Here is a 21214-nt window from a genome sequence, read left to right on the forward strand (position 1 = left end):
GTTTTTGTACAGATGGTTACTGGAGCTTAATTTCATTGAATTATATTGTCCTAGGAAAGATGTGGTATGCCCTCAACATGGAAAGAAGTAATATCTTGGACTAAATGAGAAGCATGTACACAAAAGCGTTTAAAAATATATGTAGCGGGTTGTGTTTCATGAATGCTTTTATGAAGCACCTTAAGATCTCTGCACATTTAATTCTCAAGTCCAGCAACCAGCCAGGAAACCACAGTCCTCAGGTGAAAAATGAGAAATTTTAAGGGCCGTTGAACACATGAAATTTAGCAGAATGTTCAATAGCCCTCAAAATTTCTCATTTAGGAGAATGCATATGTATTGCTTCCAAAAATGAAGGCAAACTTCACTTTCCCCATGTGATTTGCATTTTTTCTCACTCCTTCCCTCCCTCCTTCCCAGTGTCTCTGAGTCTCTTACACCATGAGTAGCTGGTCTGCCTTTCTGCTTGTTTTGCAGCACACATAATGCACCTGCAGATTAAAGCACTGGACTAAGTTCAGTGGGAAAAAATACCCACCAAGCTGTGGTGTAACACTAAAATCCCAACCCAGAAACAAAAGTGCATCTTTGGGATATTTTTCCCTTGCATTCCCAATATATTCCCTCAGACACAAGTATAAACATGACTCTGTTCAGGTTAATGTATATTATTTGCCTTTCTGGAGTTCCTTCGTCATTCTCCTCCCCAGACTCTGATATTTCCAGGGTTTTCCAAAGCCCAGTCTCAAAGAGGACACTAGGCCAAAATCAGTATCATGGATTTCAAATTCCAAGACTGATATTTTCTCCTTGCCTTTGAGCTACTTAGTGTCTTCTATAATTTTATATTTGCAGAAAGAATAATTTGTATTTATTTCATCCAGAGAATTGATTTTGTGTGTGTTTGAGCAGGGAGCATTCTCAGAGTAAGAACCACCTCATACCAAGAATCAAGAATAAAATTAATTTGTGAATCAGTGATGTTTAAAGACTTTCACAATCAATAAATTGCAATTGCTTAATTATATGATGGGGTTCATAAAAGGCACCTAATTGCAAGATGTCAAACTATTCCAGTTTATAAATAAATTATATTTTTCTGTAAGCTCTTTCTCTAGTTGAACACATAGGTCAATTAAGTAATTTAAATTAATTCTTATCACTCTGTTATTAATACAAAATAATATTTTTCCATAAGGGGATAGGAGGACTGGAAAGGAAAGTTTTTCATGCCCATCACTATTTATACTCTAGTTTTATGTTTCTTCTGCCTTCTTTGTTTGGATCATTTTTTCTGTATTTTAAATATTTATTTATTGAAATAAATATTTACTTATACTCATGGTTAGTTGGTAGACATTAGCAGAATTCTTGGTAAATGGACACAGTGAGGAGGTTGCACAAGTCCTGCAAGTCCAAGTTTGCAGAATTACTAGGTTGGAGAGAAGGGCCTCAGTGGTCTTTCACTGGGGTAATTTTATTATTTTTTTTAACCTGTGCCAGAAAAACTAAAAGAGTTGCAGAAAGAGTAGCTGGCACACAGTTACTCCTGAGCATACAATGGAAGATGCACTGGGATAAGTGTTTTGTATCTGCATGAAAATCCTAACTTTGGTTTTGAGCTGTGCTGGTGGCTAAATTGATGCCACAGTAAATAAACCCTTTGTGACTTGCCTGGCATTTTCAGTAACTTTGTGAGCAAAGCTGCAGCTGTGTTAGAACTGCCTGGTCAGCTGCCCAATTCTCATATCAGCCTTAAATAGCAGAGGCACCACTCTCCAACTTCTCTTTAACTGCTTATCTCTGAAGATTTTTTTTTAATAGAAAATTGTATTTAGTGGTAGAAAGAAAGGGGTCTCTTAATTGCAATGCTGGTTTTTTTAACAAGTCTTCTTTCCTTTTATTGCTCATTAGATATTTCATATTTCTTCATGCTTTACCTTTTTGAAAAAACTAATTAGTATCAATGTGAGATAAAATACTTGTTTTTTAATGGTTGTGTTACAGCAGGCTCTGTGAGGGTCCAGAGTTGAAAATCCTTTCATCATCTTCATAAATGCCCCTTTTTTTTCCTCTGTCCTCTGTTCATGCAAAACCTTGAATTTTGTATTAATGTTCTCTCATTTCTCTTGTGACTATGTCTTTGTGGTAATACCAAATCTATCATAAATCTACTTGAACTTTATCTCCTTGTGGGAATATGTAGTATTTTAGGTAAAAAGGTTAGATATGCAGACTAAAAGCAGCCACTTCTGCCGTTGTAAAAGCTTTTCAGAAAATTCTTCCTGTGGGAGTTAAAATCCTGCAAAGGCTGTATACTTAAGAAATAGACTATTAAGGCAATAGATTGTGTTAAACTTGAGTTGAACATGAGTTAGAGTATAAAAAGAAAAAAAAAAGGAATTAACATATAGACTGAAGGGTAAATTCTGTCCTTCTTAAAAATGTGTAATCTAATTAGCATTTTGTGGGATTTACTGGGATGAGTTTTCCCTGTGGCATATGCAAATGCAAACAGGGAGAAGATGGGCTCCAGGCTGCTAATGGCAGACATCTGCCTGGAGGGACAGCCATGTAAAAAAAATCCTGCATCCTTGTGCCCTGAGGACCTGGCGTCAGCTGAGGTGATTCTTGAAGTTATAGGAAGATTTTTAATTATGGGGAAGTTCCTCAGATGGTGAAAATAAGCAAAGATCTATTTTAAAGGGGAAGAAGGATCAGATGATGTTTCTTGAAATCATACTTGCTGTAAGGTAGACAAAGTTCAAATGCCAAATATTCCCTACACAACTGCTTCCAAGTATTTTGGCTGTTTTAGCCATCTCCATCAAACTTTGGAGTCAGCCTCAGTGCATTTGAGAGACTTGGAGGACATGGCTTGTGAAGGCACATCTCAGCTTCTCAAGGATAGGGCTGAGACCACATCCTCCTCCTCCTGTGAACAAGAAGAAAAGACCAGAGTGGTGCTGGAGCACTTGGGATCATCCCCACACCTGTCTGGCTGCTCCGAGGGGAGCAGGAGCAGTGGTGGCTGGTGCTGCTGGATGCAGCAACGCCAGGCAAGAGAGGGTGACCTTCCATGACTCCTGTAGGACAGTGAGGCTGTGGTCATGCTTTTCTGTTTGCTGCCTGCCTTCTTCCCTTGCCCTCCACAATTGAGGTTGCCATTCCCTGAGCTCAAAGCCAAGACCTTCAGGAATTTTTGTATGGCGGAAGAAAGATGTATAGAGACAGATGAATTACAGTTTCCTCAGGTGGTTAAATTTATATCTTAGCATTTGGTTTGTAGGTTTTGGTTGATACCTTCAAGAAAATACTAGGGCTTTTTGTTATTTCAGAGAGAGTGATTAAAATCAGAATCATTCCTCTCACTAGCTGGTAAGTGGATTAGTTTGGCAAATTAAAGCTTTGGTTAGGATGGCAGTAGGAAAGAGTATTTGTCCTTAATCTTAAACAATGACTCTTGTCTCTAATGTTTCTTTTCTAGAAACTGAAATACTGTATGCATATTTGATATTGTATTTAGTCTCTTAAGATGGCATCCCTGGTCTGATGTTCAATTAGGAAGTGCAGTTCTGTAATCCTTATTTAATTAGAACTCCCTGTCATAGTCCCTGTGAGTTGCATTTGTAATTGGATTCTCACAAGTGAGAATATGCAGAGGCCACCTCAAAGGGGAGTTGCAATTTGCTGATGTGTGTTACTTACCTGTAGTTCTTCGAGAATGTTTCCTCTGCATATTCACATTATGGGTCGTGTCCACCTTCTGTTTGTCCTTGGATTTCTGCTGCCCAGCAGCTGCTGTGTTCAGTAAGAATAACTTGTAGCACTGTACAGCTCTCAAATCTCAGATGGCTTGGTGTCATGAGATGGCCCTTGTACAGTCCTAGTAGTCACTGCTCTTCTAGGAAGTTCCTGTAGGCCACCAGCACTGGAGAACCCAAACCCACTGGTGTGAATATGCAAGGACAGCACTCTCAAAGAGCAAGCCAATGGTAAGTACCCTTTCTTTGTCTTCCACCATAAACCAAATACTTTAAATGTTATTTTTTTAACTTCTCTATTGGGGAATTTGCTACACTTTCCCTAAGATAAAAACATACTGAGATTAATTTAGAGCTGTTGCCTTCCTGGCAAAATGTGAGAAAGTGTCTGTGTTTGCAGATGCTCACTTCAGTTGTAAATTGATGTGCAGCTATCAGTGTGTGGGTGTGCACATGTTTGAGCTATAATGCATATTTCTATCAGACAAAAAGGCTCAATTACAGTGCAGCACTATATATTTTACTATATATTCTTCTAGTTGTATTACCTTTAGAGTAGATTAGATAGCAGAGTGAGTCACTGACCAAAAAAAAGTCTTCTAATAGTGTGAACAGTGTTAATTCTCAAAACAGATTCTCCAAAAGAAAATCAAAGTTATATTGCTTTTCACTGCTACATTTTTTTCTGAACTTTTGTTTTTTCCAGACATGGAATTCTGTGAGACTCCCCATATCCTGTGCTCTGGCTATCAGACTGACCTCCATGGTGTAGCTGAGCACAGTTACCCTCTGGAGGTGGGCTCGGATGTGGACACTGAGACAGAAGGAGGAGCATCCCCGGACCACGCCCTGAGGATGTGGATGAGGGGCATCAAATCAGAGCACAGCTCCTGCTTGTCCAGCCGGGCAAACTCAGCACTGTCCCTCACTGACACTGACCATGAGAGGAAGTCTGATGGGGAGAATGGTAATAAAGAAATGCATCTAATGTACTCAATAGTAGTAGTAATTTATTCAAAGCTTTCTTTTCCTACTTCTCTTATTTTCCTTTTTTCTTTTTTTCTCCTTTATTTTCTTTCTTTTTTTCCCCCTTCCTTCCTAGATCCCTGTACTGTATATGAGGTGAAGGGGTTGTTTGCTGTGTGTATTGTATTTATAGTTTAGACAGAAAATAAGTGAAAAAAAATGAAACAATGATTTTGTTAAAACATAATTTCTCTAAAGGCTAATAACTTTCCCACATTCTTCATTTTTATGTCATAAGATATTTATCATTTGAATTTGGTGGCCTATGAATTAGGTTCTAAAATATATCTATATATGTACATCTATATCGTGTTTTGCATACAGTTACTTCTGGGCATAGTTTTAAGGCTCTTCAGCCAGATGACTTGAGAAAGACAACCTGCAGTCCTGAATTCTCTATTTACCTCTAATCTTATGCTCCACCTGAACATGTGTCTTCATCAGTAGGACAGACTGAACAGGTCTTTGTCATGTCTCAGTTCTGTATTTCTCTGCATATAGAGAGTGGGCTTGTGCATCACATGGGCTTGGTTTTTTGTCTATCTGTGTTTTCTAAATATTCATTCTCATTCGGGATTTTTTTTACTCATTTGCTTTTCTTACAATTAAGTGTGTCACAGAAGAGAAAAATGTGTATTTAATGAAGTAATGTGAGGAATTAGTATTTTTTTATCTCTTCATTAAAATTGATTAAAATTTACTCTGCTTCCTTACAAAGTATAGTAAGTAAACAAATTTATCATGCTTAAGATCAACAAGCTTAGCTGATATTTTGATTTCTGTGTTTAATAGCTGCATGTTATGGCAGGTCTAGATGTCATTAAATATTGACACTTCAATGTTGACAACATCATATTTTAGTGCCTCTGTAGTCATAAGGTTAATACAACTGATTCAGTACAAATGACGTTTCTATACTTACATGTTTGAATTTATCAAACATGAAGCTCGTAATTATATAATTTCACCTGGATGTCTGCCAGTACCAATGATAATGTCCAATATTAGGCTCAAAAACATTACATGATCTGGTTGAGGTTAAAAAAGAGATTTTAGTGCACAGCTTGTTTCTAATTAAATATTGCATTGAGGATTAAGCATTCTGCACTACCACATTTTATTGTGTTGGCGGAATCAGGTAATTTTTAGATGCCAACCCCTTTCCAGTGTGCAATGGCTGCCTGTCTTCCAGCTTCCTGCTTCTGTGGGATCCATCCTCTGTCAAGTGTTTGCTGCATAGAGAGGTTTTGTTTGGGCTTGAGGGGGAATTGTGTTTTCCTAGAGACACTGGGTTTTAGGTGGTGGCTGAAGGAGTTGAATTCGGTCTGCCTGGCATTGGTTGGCCCTTAACTGTGAAAATGATTGAAAGGGAATGCTGCATGGAAGGAATGTGCATACTTGTGCCATTTAGACTAAATACACATTTCTCTTGTAAGGTGCTGGGAAGCAGAAGTATTGAAAGCAAATAAATCATGTAACTGAGTTCTGTATTTCAGTCTGGAGTGCAGTGGTGCAGCTGGGTATTGGTGATATGTTGCTTAGTAGTACATGTACCACTAAATAAGTGATCTTCTGTCAATGAAGATTACTGTAGGTAGTGCACCTTCATCTTGCACAGATGTAGCAAGAGCTATGGGTTAAGTGTTGTTAAGATAGGGACCCATAGCATTGTGCTTCCCCACCAGAGAATGCTTTCCTCTAAAGGTTTGTCTCTGAGAAGGACTTTAATCAGTTTAAACTGGTGTAGATAATCTTTTTGGATGTGGCTTTAATATTTCATTTCTTGTAAGCCTTATAACAATTTTTAAATTGGGGATTCATGTTTGAGGTGCCTGAGTACCAATTTTAACTCAATAGTTGGGAGAGGAAAGTGAGGGCAAGAGTAAGTTGGAAGAGTGAGAAGCTGAGAGCACAGGTTCACTTGAACTCTTTAGATGTCTCCAGGCAGGGCCAGCTACACAGGTATCAGTGCTTCCTGTGCTCTTGAGGCATTATAATAATTACAGTCTTGAAAGTTTAGGTCTGAATAAATTTGAACACTGCAGTTCAAGCTATATTTGTTTATATTATCTATTATTTCACAGGTAAGTTCATAGCCAAGATTCCTGATCCAGAGAGCAGTGTGTTTTTCATCTGGGCTGGCACTCAGCAACAAAGCACTCTTTGAATACAGAAGTTCATAAATCTCTACTTAAATTATGTCACAGATGGCACATCTTCCTGTTTCTATGCAGTCCTGTGTGCCAGGGGCTTTATCAGAGAGCCACGAGTGCTGCATTTATCCTTGTCAGTTTCTGCCATGGAAATGTATTTTTTTCTGCCTGCCAGTAACTACTCTGGTGTGAAAATGGGAGAGTGCATAAGATCTGCTGCTGGAAGTACATGAAATATTAGTTTCAATTATACTTCCTAATTTCTGTAAAAGTATTTTAGAAATTCTGGATTTTGAGAGATTGACCAAATAGTATGTGAATGCAGCTATTTGGAACTGGAGTAAAATTAATGAGAAAGGCATAGTTGTTGCATGATTTTTGCATGATTTGAGAAAACATTGTAATTGTTGTCCATATTTTGAAAGGGTCAGTAGGGTTTCGGGTTTGGGTTTGCTTTTTTTTTTTTTTTTCTTCCTCTATGAACACAATTTTTGCTACAAATGCAGGACAGGTCTTTTTGTGGTAATACTGGGACAATTAATTGTGTGGACTCCAGTAGATGTGTTTTCAAGGCAGTTTTTTGCTTTACATTGATCTGGAGCTAACATACTTTGTAAAATTCTCTTCTTTTTAGCTGTTTCTTGACATTCTCCTATTCATTCTTAGCTCTAGCTTGAAGTTCCCTGGTACAGGATATATACTTCTCTGTTCGTTGTGGGTAGCCCAATTTGAGAATTTATTTAAGGCTTGTTTTCCTTAGTAGACACACCAACTCTGTCATAATCACTGTTAAACACACTCTGGTTGTTTTGGCAGCATTAAACAGATTGTATGAAACACCAACATTCCCATTTATTGTTGTCAAGTTAATGGCAACTAATAATAGCCTATTAGGGCACAGACTGCCTTCAGCTTTGCCTGAGGCTAAGCAAAATATATATTGACTGCACAAAATGAATGACTAATTTCTTGGGGACCATTGCTTATCTCTGGTATAGTGTAAATAGCCCCATTTAAACACAGTGTTACTCTATGGTATATGAATGTAAATTTCAGACAGCAGCACCACAGAATAACCATATCAAAAATAGTTCCTTTATTCCATTGAAGACTGCACTTGCCCTCAGTTCTCTGGTACAATGGTATCTGTCACTGCAGTGTGGCAGAACACCAAATTCAGTGCTTTCGTCTGCCGGATTACTGAGCTGGCAAATTTGTTTGTTTGTTTGTTTGTTTGTTTGTTTTTCTGGAGTATGTGGTCAAGAAGAGGATACAAACCTGATCTACAGAAAGCTTGATCTCCAGATATATCCCTAAAATTACATGACTTGACACAGCTCTGCCTCCCACACTAGGTAGTGTATTAAAAGGCAGCCCACAGTCCATTTTGTGTCCATATAACCTTTCTCATTGTTGTTCATTCAATTCTTATGTTTGCCTTTACAGGATGTCTATGCAGCTGTGACATGATGAATTTGACCTCAAGTGCATTTATGCCATTCCATAATCCATTTTGAGCCACATTTAGCACATCTGCACAGCCATCAACTCTCTTACTTAAGGCTGCTACATCTCAGCTGAGAGCTAGTGTGGAACTACAGCCATTCCTACAATAACACAATTTTTGACCTCTTTTATTTTGTCAGATTGCTTTGATGTACTTTTAAGTCTGACTTGTTTGGCTCATTCCTGCCATCTACTTAGATGTTTTTATGCAATTGGTTACTCTTTCTCTACAGCACAGTGACAACCAGTCGGAGAGTGCACGATTCCCAGTGCTGGAGGAGTGTACTGTGAAATGCAGACTCATCTTGGATCCAGATTTCTGCTGAATTTCTTTGGCTGAATTATTTTATGACAAGTGGGTATTAGCTGTAGTTCACAATGACTTCTTTGAGATTTGTAGGAAAGAACTTAGGGTTTTAGTACAGGCTGCAATACCATTGGTCATGCAATGTAGCATTAGAGTGCTTGTGAGATCTGGCGTGGGGACTTTTTTAATAACATACTTGTCTTGTTAAAAGCAAAGCAAGAGGGGGGGAAAAACAGCTGTGGAAAAATGTAATTTTTCCTTTTTGCCCACCCTAAAGTGTTGGGAAAATTTTTTCTTACCATGAGTGTGTATGGTATCAGATTCTCTTTGAAACAATACTTCTAATAACAACAAACATTTTAAACAGCAGGCTGCAAAGATGGGGTAATAGTATTAGCCATATTTTAATAAGTAGATGTAGTAGAGAATTTAGTAGGTTACAGATCAAAGCTAAGTTTAATGAGCTAGAAACATGTAAGATTATTCTTGTGTAATTCATCCAAGTGTTTGTTTTATAGCCTGGGAGCAGTGATCCATTTAACAGAGCTTTTGACTGTCTCTAAATCTCTGGGGATTTTTCTTTTTGATTGCTGGGCAGATGGGTGAGTTTTGGACAAGTCACCTTAGTTCTTTGCACTTCATATTCAGTATCCTTACAGTATCTGTTAAAGGGGTAAAGATACTTAATTAGTAAAGGAAATACTACAATGGCTGATGCTCTGTGAGAAGCACAGCTTTGTGAATGCTGTAGCTATGCAGACATGGGGAGGATTTAGCTAAGGACAAGGCTCTGATTTAATTTATGGTGTGTGACAATAGACCTACTGTGAATTCACACCTGTTTAAATTAGGCTTGGATCTGGCTCTTCATAAAAGTCTTGTGTTTAATGTAAGAAAGTGACAGCATTGTGATTAATGTTGCTGTTATTTACTGTTATTTTGTAAACAACTCAGGCATTAAGCTGATCTCTGGCTTTCTCATTTCTCCAGGAAATTATTACCAACAGCTACATTACAATAGCAATACATGCTCTGAGAAGTGGGCATGTGGCTGCCTCTCTATGCAGGATTGTGTTTCTAATAATGATGGCTGAAGTATATCCATTAGCTCCTGTCCTGTCACTTTCTATTTACAGTGGTGCAGTTAAGAAATTGAATTACTAATTTGCAAGTAGACCCATTAGGTTAAATATGTGTAAGTAGCCTTGAAAATATAAAGGTAAATATTGGTCTTAATCCCATTCCCTCTGTGTCATTTAATATTTTTCTCTTTGTTCCTTGTATGCTTTATTTTGCCTTTTTGTTGTGGTATGGATTCCATTCTGGTTGTACACTCCTGCCTATCAGATCTTGTAAGGCACCTAATAGATTAAGGCAACCTCATCAATAAAATGCAAAAGCCCTCATGGTGAAATTCCTTCTGTAGTTTGCTATAGCTTGTCAGATACTTGATTTATGATACTTTCAGATATTTGACAGAAAAGGGCTGCTTACCTTCCCTTAATAAAAGACCTCTGTTGCTCTTGTTGTGGAGGTTTTTTGATCATTTAGTGTTTACATGGTGTTTATGTTGGTTTCTTCTGCTGTTGTTTCAAAGGCAGCTCCTCAGAGTGAAAGGAGGGATGTGAGCCCCTGCAGTAACCGAGCAATGTCTTTTGGGGAGCATTGGCATATCCACTGACAGGGGAGCTGCTCTGCTGCAGTTGTTCAGAGTGTAAGATGCTTTTGTTGACCTTAGAGTGGTTCCTCTGGAAATGTTACTGTCTCAAAGGCAGCATGTAAGTTATCCAAATTGCCTTGGATAAGTGTGAGATGCTTCTGAAAGCACTGCAGCATCACCTCAGCTGCAATATCATGCAAGTCTTGAGCTTGTGCCCCCAGTATTTAAGCCATTTCTGAAATTGTTTATGTATGGAAATTCAGCTAATGACTTTTTTGTCAGTATTGTGGGGGAAATTCTGCCTTTTAAAATTACCATCTTTATTACTTTTTCTGACTAACAAGGGCATTGCATCTGCATGCTTGCTATTTTAATCTTTACAATTTTCATGTGGTCTGTTAAAATCATTACACGTTATTAAAACATTCCCTTTTTTGTGGTTCTCTTTTAAGCACAATGAACACTAATTTAAAGACTAATATCAGTATTTAGAATCTTACATTAAAGATAATGAAACAGTGTTTAGAATGTAGCAGAAATACTTTCTATATTCCAGAATCTAAATGACCTTTTCCCACAGCACAGTAAAAATTATCAGTCCATTTGTACAAGGTTTGTGTAATATTGTTTCCTCTGAATGTTTTTTTTTCTCATGGTGGGGAAGGAAGGGAGGCAGGAAGGCTTGAGGAGAAGAGTCAAGTCTGATTTTTATTCCAGAAATCAGTAAATTGGCATTAGAGCTCAGGAAGAAACGTCTTGGCTTTCCTCCCCTGTGTGATACAGCAAGTATAGTGGATGTGCCTTGAGGAGCCAGCAGCAATATAAATTATTACTCCTTTCATTTAAATCCTTTTTATTTTCTCTGTATTCTGGGTATGAATGCGAAGGAAAATTATCTCCAGAAATACTTCACACAGTGCAAAAGTACTTTGCAGTGATTCTGCAATTCTGGGAGCTCAGTTTATTTAGGCTGCCACAGGGGGGGAAACTGAGATGGGCTAGACAGATAAGTGTCTGCTTTCTGTCAGGGTGCTGCAGTGCAGAAAGGTGAGGATTGTCTGACTTCTCATTTCACAGTATTTATGAGACCAGGCAAATACTGAACAAAATAGTTTTTCTCTTGTTGAGCATTTACTGTGAATTCTACAGGAGGGCATCTATGGACAAGTGTGTTGCTGGGAACAGTTCCATTCTAAACAGTCAGCATGTCTATCCTGATGTTTTATTTATGTTGTTTTATTAAGTTTACAGTGTTGTTTATTTCTGATCTCTTTTGGTTAAATTTTTAAATTTTTTTTAAATGTTTTAGGAGATCAGCAATCTGATTTACAGAAACAACCTTCAGTCATATTTTGTATTTATGTCCTTTGGAATTACTTAGTTTAGTTTCGTAGTTATTTTGAAATATAATCAATTTTCCTTATATGTCTTAAAATGTGGATGTTACTACCAGTTGGAACCTGGTTTTCTTTAAAGTTTTGGATGTTCTGCTTAAAGCTGAAAGTTGAATATCATTAGTGCAAAATAAGGCTAAGGAAAACCTTGTGAACTCTGATCATGTAAGGTTACAGTTAAGGCTGCTAGATAAATGAGATCAAGTTACTCTCATTTGGTTCCTTAGACTGGCAGCCAGCATGGTTTTAAATACAAAAAGAACTGGAGCTTTTGACACCCCTTACAATGAGTTACAAATGAGCAGAATGAGTTACAGCTGCCACATCACAGAATGGTTTGGGTTGGAGGTGACCTTGAAGATGATCTTGTCCAGCCCTGCCATGGCAGGGACACCTTCCACTGTCCCAGGATGTTCCCAGCCCCGTCCAGCCTGGCCTTGGACACGTCCAGGGATCCAGGGACAGCCCCAGCTGCTCTGGGCACCCCATGCCAGGGCCTCCCCTCCCTCACAGGGAAATAATTCTTCCCAATATCTCCTCTAAACCCACCCTCTGTCAGTTTAATGCCATTCCCTCTTGTCTTATCATTCCATGCCCTCTCCATCTATGTTGTAGCCCTTTTAGGGCACCTCCTTACTGGGAGGTGCTGAGATCTCCCCAGATCCTTCTCTTCTCCAGCCCAAACCTGTCTCCTTAGCTCCAGCTCTCTGAGCATCTTCATGGCCTCCTCCTGACTTGCCCAAACTGTGATACCATTAGTGAAATAAGAAGGGATCCAGCAAATGAGTGCAGGATGGATACAGAAGTGACAAATACTGACAAATTACCATTTTAGAGTCTAGCAAGGTTTAATCTAAATATTATTTTTTCTTGATGATGTGAGATCTAAGAATTTATTGTCGTCTTATGGGTGTAAAGGTTGTTCATTCTTCTTTTCCAACCTTTTTTAATTTTTACTCTTTTAATTCATTGTGTTTTAAATTACATGAGAAAGTATTATCTTACATTTTCAAATTTGTTAGTATTTCATTTCCTCTTGCGCTTGGGAGTAAGATGAAGATCAGCATAAATCTGTATTATTCAGGGTTAGGAATATTAGCATATCTCACAAAAGTCTCACAAAAGGGGAGTATTAATAGTAGCAAGTAGCTTTCATCTAGAAGAAACATAGTGACTGCTTCATCTAGAAGAAACACAGTGGCCCATGGCTGTAGTCTTCTAAAAGTGAAAGCTAAACTTAATGTATTAGCCAGTTTCTAATTTCTGCAATAGAAAATAGGTTAAGAATGAGAAGCTGTATATGAAATTGGAGTTGATTTTTCAGAATAAAGCAGATTTGAATGCTGCTTGTTTCAACTTGCTTTGAGAGTTTACAAAATAAAGAGTTTACAAAATAGAATTCAGCATTTTCTATATTAATTTTGTTTATTTAATCTTATCTAGCTCCATACCCTCACTCTGTAACATGAGCATAAGAGGAAATGTATGCAATTAGCTCTTCTAGAATATGGGATCAGGAGCACTGAATAATTCTTGCAGGCTGCTGCTTTTCCCTTACAGATATTTTTGAGTAATATTTTAATCAGATTCACATATTCTGATGACTAATTATAGTGCCAGTGGTTTTTATTTTGTCTTAAATTTCTACCCCAGATGATGTGCAATGTGGATTTTTTTACCATATTCCCAGCTCTGGCTTTGAGCTGAGCAGCACATGTCAGCCTCTGGTCATGAGCTGCTGGCCAGGAGCTGCTCTGGCAGCACAGAGGGGCAGCCCCTGGGCACCACAAACCACCTGTTGTGAAGTAACCACGTTCCTTTGCCTTGGGTGATCCGCAAGGGGAGCTGGGGATGGGCTTTTATTCCAAGAAACCACATATCCTAAAAAATATCCACGTGAGAGGAAATACCTGCAAGTGGGGATGGCTTAGGACGTCAGGTTAGATGATGTGAAAATCTAATTTTCTTTGTGAAAAGATCTCAAAAGCAGGTAACCAAGGGACAAAAGTTAAGGGTATTTCTAGACTGTGTGTTGTATTAATTATTGTTCCTAGTACTTCTCCCTCCTGTTTAATTGAAAGGGTTTTACTCTCATCTTTTAATGTAGCTTCTAAACTTTTTCCCTCTCTTCCTACAATGATTTTTGAGTAAATGTGTATTATAAATTGGTTTGCACCTTTTATATGTACCAAAGTCACAGTAAGTGTTGTTCAGACTTGCCTGCCCTTCTCATTGCTTTGTTCAATATCAGTGTCAAGTGGCACTTAGGGTTTGGGAACATTCTGTTTTATTAATTTTCCACCAAACTGTGCTTTTGAGACAGCAAACTCTGTTATTGCCCAATCACACTAAGGTCTTTTAGAGCAAGTATTTTAGTGTGGCAGATGTGGCAGGGTCATAATGCATGCTTGGAATTTGTTTTTCTGCCTAATTTGGTATAAACATACCTCCAGTTACACAATCAGAAAGTATCTGATGTAATTTGCTTGAATTGAATCTTACTTGAATCTCCTTGAATTGTTGAGTAAGAGAGGTGCTTGTGAGCTGTGCACTGTCAGTGGGACCTGATGAGTGATGCAGGATTTACAGCTCAGCACTAGAGACTTCTCAGTTATTTTCTTTATGACAATACAACTTGTGGATGCTTGCACCTTTTGATTACCATGGAGAGGTTTAGGTTATGCTGCTGATCACAGACGGGGGGTGGAACTTTTGCTGTAAAGCAATAAAGCTCCTGGTGAAGGGAAAATCTCCAAATTTATTTTTTTATGTGCTTGTAAATTTTTGTTGAGGCCAAAAAAGTTTCCCAGAATATTACGTAATTTCCTTTCATAAGGAAGATGATATATATTTATAAGGAAGCGTATATGACTAGAAATAAGACTTTACAGTGTGCCTTTTTCAAAAATCCTCAGCCCTCCTCTCTCCCAGCTGAGTTGTTCCAGTGCTTCTCCATAAGGAAGACCTTCCCTCCCATTTTGTGTGGGTTTGTGGGCAGCATGTGCTGGTGAGCATTTGTGAAGGTGGGCACAGGGGCTGCAGGGGCCAGGGCTGCTCTGCCAAAGGCATCAGAGCCCCAATGGATTTCTTCCAGGGTGTCCCTAATTATTCACCCTTCAGAATTGCAGTTCTTCCTCTGCAGCAAGGGGCACTGCCCAAATGCTTTTCTCTGATGTGCTCAGTGTGTCTACAACTATCTTTTATATCTTTGCCTGTGGGGAAAAACATAATTGAGTCATTCTTCCTGAAGCCTGTGTGGTTGTGTGTTCAGCCAGTACAGGGTTCATTTCAAAACTCCTATTGATGGTTGCATTGATTATTTTTATTTTAGCCTGTAATTCTGTCTCCAATCTATCTTTTTAATTTTTATAGTTCACTACCTATTGAACAGCAAATTCAGCTATGTTTGGTTGTGTGCATGTTTTTTTAGAAATACAATCTCCTGAATCCAGATTTCTCAGTAGTAGCTAATAGCCTACAGTACTTGAAAGCTCCTTTTTCTTTTTATAACCTATCTCTTTTTCAATACATTTTCTGATTACTGCACTACAGTTCGATTTTTATTGGATCATTTTAGAGCATAATAATTCATTTCTGATCCCTAGTACCTCTTGTCCATGTCTGAAGTACTCCACATTATTTCAGTCACTCATTTTTGTTGACGTCTTTTCTCTAAAGGCAGTCTTCTGTGATTTCTCTCAAAATATCTTTCTGGCATCACCATTTTAGACTTGTGATATCCAATTTCTTTTTAATACAAAATCAAATAGAAAGCTTTTTCTGTACTTCACCAGTCAACTCTAGTGGAATCTTTTGAGCTTTCTTCTAGCTTATACATTGCTTGGTGGCTAATAATGGCAAAAAACAATACTACAGTTGTACATGCAATAAAATAAACACATTTATTTGCAGTTGCTTTGCAACTCAAACAGTGCTTATTAGTGTTAAATAGCCATAGTAAATAGAGTCTAAAACAACTGAGTTTTTGTGTAAATCTGTGTAGAATTTTTTTTCATTCATTGCTTGTATAACAGTTTAGATTGAATTATTAACTACCTTCTGTTTGGGAGAAAGAAAAAAAACTGCATGTCCCTTCAGTTTTTGCAGAAAGCTAAATCAAATCCTGCAGTTTCAGTTAAGTTTCTCTTTTGGGCTCAGTAAGAGCTCTTGAGATACTGAATCATGGCCACTCTTATGGAAAAAAGCTTCTGCTAAGAGAAATGGCAGTGAGTTGCCATTTTCCAATGGTTTCAGATTATTTTCTTCCAAAGCTCCAGATTTGTGCAGTCATGAAAAAAAATAGTTCCTGTGCATGGACTCATGTAGGTGGATCTGGGCTCTGGACAGCTGGGAGAGCTCAGGTTCTGGGTTCCCACAGCGAAAATTTAAGAGTCATAGTGTGAAAACAGAGCCTCAGCCAGCTGGGGAGCAGGAGGGGCAGTCCACAAAGTGGAGATGTTTGACTGTTGGCTTTGCCAGCTCAGATCATGTTTTGATGATCATCTTTGGCAGAAGTTTTCTGTATCACAAAAACCCACCCCCAGTCTCCTGCCCAGCTCTCCCTCTTGTTGCTGCCCTTTCAGCTTGTGATGATGGAATTTGAAGTTTTATATGCCCCTGGAAGAGAAATGAAAACAGCATTGAGTACTCTTTAGAGTGTAGTTGTCTAGCTCAGGTGTGTGACATAGCAGCCAGAAAATACATGGCAGAAGCTTTGCATCCTGCTGCTTTCCCTCCTTCCTGCCATAACATTCTCTGGGTGCTTGTCTGTCTTAAAGATTCCTTATGTCCTTTGAGAGCACCAACATATTTTAGTGATGGTGTTAGTGAAGTCCTTGACTGGTGATATTCTGATAAATCTGAAAAACCAGCTTAGTCAACTGAAGAAGTGGAAACCTGAGGTGTCAAATGAATTTTAAAATACATGTACAATTTTGCAAAGCAGTTATTCCTAGAGAACTGCTTTGCAAAGTTCTACATGTATTTTAAAATTAATAATAATACTCCTGAGATAGAGTGAAAGATCTTTTAAAGTGCTTGTCAACCTCTTCTAGGATGCAAGTTTGGAGATGGCTGCATTCCTTATTCTGGTAGGTGGTAAATGCACACCTGCTCTGCCTCCATACAGCTGCTTCTTGTAGCAGCTTAGTCACTTTGAGGCTGCAGTATCTTTATACCTCACAAGTGTGAGTGCTTGTGCTGAAATCCATCACTACACAAGTTAAAAAGGTAAGCAGGTAAAAAGTGTGGAATTTGTTTATCTCTGTAAATTTTTTGTTGGCATTTGGATTGATTTGTACAACTTATACATCAAAATTCCAGTTAATTTGAAAAATGTTGCAAAATTCCTCAGCTAAGAGAATTTCTTCTCTTGGTTTCATGTATTGATCAGTGTGCAAATACAAGAAAAGCAAACATCCCAAAAAGCAGCTGATGGGGCAGTCAAACATTTCCTTCTTTTCACATGAATAATAATAGTATTTGGAAAAGTTCTTCAACTGGCTTCTGCCCAGCAGCTTGTGATGGTAATTTCAAATGTGGGCCCTTCATTGAGTGCTTACAGTGTGTCACCAGAACAGGGAGAAGACAAACAGGGACAATTCTCTACCACAAGCAGGTCTTTCTTACAGGCTCACTGTTTGTTTGATTTAATTGCTTCTAAAAATATTTCCTCTACATGTGTTTTAGAGGTAGTGATCTGAAAACAGATGATAAATAGTTCAATGTTGATTTGGTGTTTTTTCTTATGGCCATTTTATTTCCTTAAGACTAGCAGAATAGGAAATAACCTGCTCATCTAACCTGGTTGATTATTAATACCTACCAAATTCAGTGGCATTTCTTAACTCATCATCTTTAAATTAGTTTCTTGAATTTTCTCTCAAATGTAGCTTGTTCTGCTAATGTGAGGGCACCCAGGGCATTAGTTAGAGACCTGCTGCTGGGTCACCTCACTTCTATGATAAACTGGTAACTGTGACTGAAATTTATAGTCATCCTAAAAGAAAATATCCACGAAGTAGCAAACCTGGTTTCATTGAGCTGTTATTTCAGAGGCTGAAATATGACAAACTGTAGTGAAAGTATAGAGGAAGCCATAGTTACTCCCATTCTGCTGGGTGGAATTGAAAGCATTTGGAAATACTCTGTGTTCATTACACCAGCTCGCCTCTTCTTTGCAGGTTGTCTAGTACAACTAGAAATGCTTACCTATGTTCAGTATATGCATTGAAGTTTTATCAGTTAATGAAATAGTAGGAAAAATGCAAAAAATAAGCCAAATCAGAATAACTCACTGTCATAGATAGAGGACATAACCAAAGACTTAGTTAACTTTGTTAACCTTATTAGCTGGCTGTTTTCTAATCTCCCAAACATTGCGTCCAGACAGTGATTTTTATTATTTGCATTCGAAGAAAGCTAACAGATTCTCATCAAAATCAAGACTTATGTTACTTTACATTATACAGATACAGGTAAAAGATGAGCCAGTCCTCTGAAGAGCCCAAATGGTATATGTATACTTATATACACATTGATTATTTTATCTCTTATCTTCCACAGGTTCATTCTAAGCCTCATGTAATATGCATAAAACTCTTCAGTAAAGAATTTTGTTATTAACTGGGAAGAACTTTATTATTCTTATCTGTTTTTCAGGTGGTATCAGATCAGACTTTGCACAACTGTTTCGTTTCTGCAGAAAAAAAGATTTTATTATGTCAAGGATAATTGGATTTTGCATTTTTAATTTATTGAAACCTTTGTTTCCTATGTCATATTTTGTAGCATAGGGGTAGTAGCTGTTGAAACAGGAAAATGAAGTAGACTATTAAAAGGAATACTTGCTGCCTTTATTGCTGTTGGCTATGTTTTGAAGCATTAATTACCAAATATACTTAAATATAGTATTTTCAATTTTTAAATTTAAAAAATATAGGTGTTTATTACAGTATTAAAATTTAGCTGCCTGGGCTTTTAATATCTGAAACATGGGGATGATAACATGACACAGTGTTAGGGACATAAAAATCTTTATGAGAAATTGTCATGAAATATTAGAAATATGATTCTTATCTGATATTTAAACTGCAGACATTAAAGCATCATCCCCGACACAAAAGTCAAGACTGAACATTTCAAAGATCCAGAAGGGTACACAGTAAATTGAATGAAATTCAGTGTGTGGGATAGTAACCAAATATAAAATATTTAATAGGAGCTACTCTGGAAAGCAGTAATGCTGAAAGGGGCCTAAAGGGCCAGTAAATGAGATAAATGGAGCCAACAAGTCAAATGCTACTTGTAGGGCTGTATGTGTACATGTGTCTTGTCAGGGAACTATGAAGTATAGCAGCTGTCATTAACACTTCTCAGATGAGTCACTTCCAAGCATTTCAACACCAGGGATGTATAAAATCAAAGAATCTCAGAGCAGCACAAAATGCAGTTGTGTCTTTGGGACTTGTTACTCAAGGAAAGGGTTTTGTTAAGGGCCTGCACCTGTAGAGAAAGTCGGAGTCACTCAGATGACTGCAGCAAGCTTGGGGTGCAGGGAGGGAGGCGCTCTGCGTGTCTCTCCCCTCCCGGGTGATGCTGTTGTCACCAGGAGCGTGCAGGACACCCAGCAGGGCTGGCTCAGGGGCTGCAGCTGGCAGTCTGAGAACTTAGATATGAAATCAGAGGCAGTTTCTAAACAGTGTAGTCATTCAGCATGGGAATAATTTGCCCAAGGAACCGTACTTAGTACTTGGAGCCCTTGTGCTATGAGGGTTAATGTGAGGGGCACTGGTTCAAACTTGTTCTGGTGTGAACGTGATCAGACTGGATGGGTGCATTGGCTCTGTCTTTGCTTCTGTAAGGCTATTATGTTTCTACTGACTATTATTTTTTTCCAACTTGCTTGTTTTAGAGTAGTATGAAGCAATAAATGAAGTGGTAGAGGTTTTGTGGCTGCAGTTGTTAAAAACCAGCCAACACATCTGATTATATACTACAGAGGACGTGACAAGCATGTGATTATTGATTGCTGTTCTTCATCATTTTGTAGTCAAAAGAAATAACCCAATAGATCTTTCCATCTCTGACTTGTGTGTATTGTCTGTAGATGTAGCAGCTGCCCTAAACATTTGGCAACTGGCCCAAGCCCAAAAATTAACACTAAAAAATTAATTTTCTATTAGCTAATAAGGACAAAGGCCATTCAATATCTTGTTTATGCAGGAAGCTTATTGAATCTGAAGATGATACATCTGGGAACAGGCTGGTGGGATCCATTTGTAAAATAATAATGCCTACACATCACAGAAGGACTTGTACAATAATCAGTCATTAAATAAAAGGGGTTTTTGGTAGAATACAGGTCAAGATATTTATCTATGGTAACCCAAACAGGCAAATGTTTATTAAAGATTTAAGGAAAGAAATTAAAGAAATCTACATCTAATCAAATTGTGCCAAGATTGAGAACCTTTTCTTTATTATGATACTGCATTGCTTCCCTCCCCTGACAAGGTGTTAATCACAGCTTCTTTGTCTCCTGTGTAGTTTGCACTTCAGATTCCAGGTGTAGCAAGGTCTGTTTGTTTTAGTTTTTCACCTGTTCCAGTGCATTGGCTTTCCTGCCTCAATTGGAGACAGTAGTTGTTTTGTAGTCTTTTGGTGGGTCCAGACAGATCTAATCTTTTGGTTCCTAGGGCTCTTGATTAAGGGTGGAGACTGCTAATTAATCCAGTTTGCATTTTGAGTGGCTGATCTGCAAAGTGCCTGTCAGTGCAGTGGATCTCACCTGTAGTTATATTTCATCTCCTCTGTTAGAAGCAGGCTTTGCTGAATACTTCCTGTGGCAAACTTTGAACTGGGGATGTGCTCTATCTCTTGAGCATTGTCTGTATATCTTGCCAAATGCTTGACGTGGAAATTGAGCTAAGACCTGGCTGGTCATTTTCCCTTTGATGCTGGACAAGATCAGGGAGCAAATCCTCCTAGAAACTGTGCTAAGACACATGTTGGTGATAGCCAACATCCCTTCACTAAGGACAAATCATGCCTGAAAAATTTGGTGGCCTTTCAATGACAAGGTTACAGTGTTGGTGGATAATGGAGGAAGAACTGACATCATCTGCCTGGAACTTGATATTGTCCTTGTGACATCCTTGTCTCTGCACTGGAGAGCCATGGATTTGATAGAAGGACCACTTGGGTGGATGGCTGGACTTAGAGAGTTTCTGTCAACATCTCCATGCCCAAGTGGAAGCCAGTGAGGAGTGAGGCACATTGTTCAGGTCAGAAATGGAACCAGTGCAGTTTAACATCTTTGTTGTGACATGAGCAGTGGGACCACCCTCAGCAAGTTTGCCAGTCCCCCCGAGCTGTGGGGTGTGGGTGATGATGGAGGGAAGGGA

General features: G+C 38.4%; 1 protein-coding gene across 2 annotated transcripts in view; it reads left to right on the top strand.

Annotated features, from left to right (window-relative positions):
• TENM1 (teneurin transmembrane protein 1) overlaps positions 1 to 21214 on the top strand; it is a 661862-nt gene that overhangs the window by 449773 nt on the left and 190875 nt on the right. For both annotated transcript variants that reach the window (XM_036401914.1, XM_036401915.2), the window contains one exon: positions 4471 to 4731. In XM_036401914.1, the coding sequence (XP_036257807.1) occupies positions 4471 to 4731 (261 nt within the window). The remainder of the gene's footprint in view (positions 1 to 4470; positions 4732 to 21214) is intronic.

This window comes from Molothrus ater, chromosome 14 (assembly GCF_012460135.2).
Source record: "Molothrus ater isolate BHLD 08-10-18 breed brown headed cowbird chromosome 14, BPBGC_Mater_1.1, whole genome shotgun sequence".
Taxonomy (NCBI): domain Eukaryota; kingdom Metazoa; phylum Chordata; class Aves; order Passeriformes; family Icteridae; genus Molothrus; species Molothrus ater.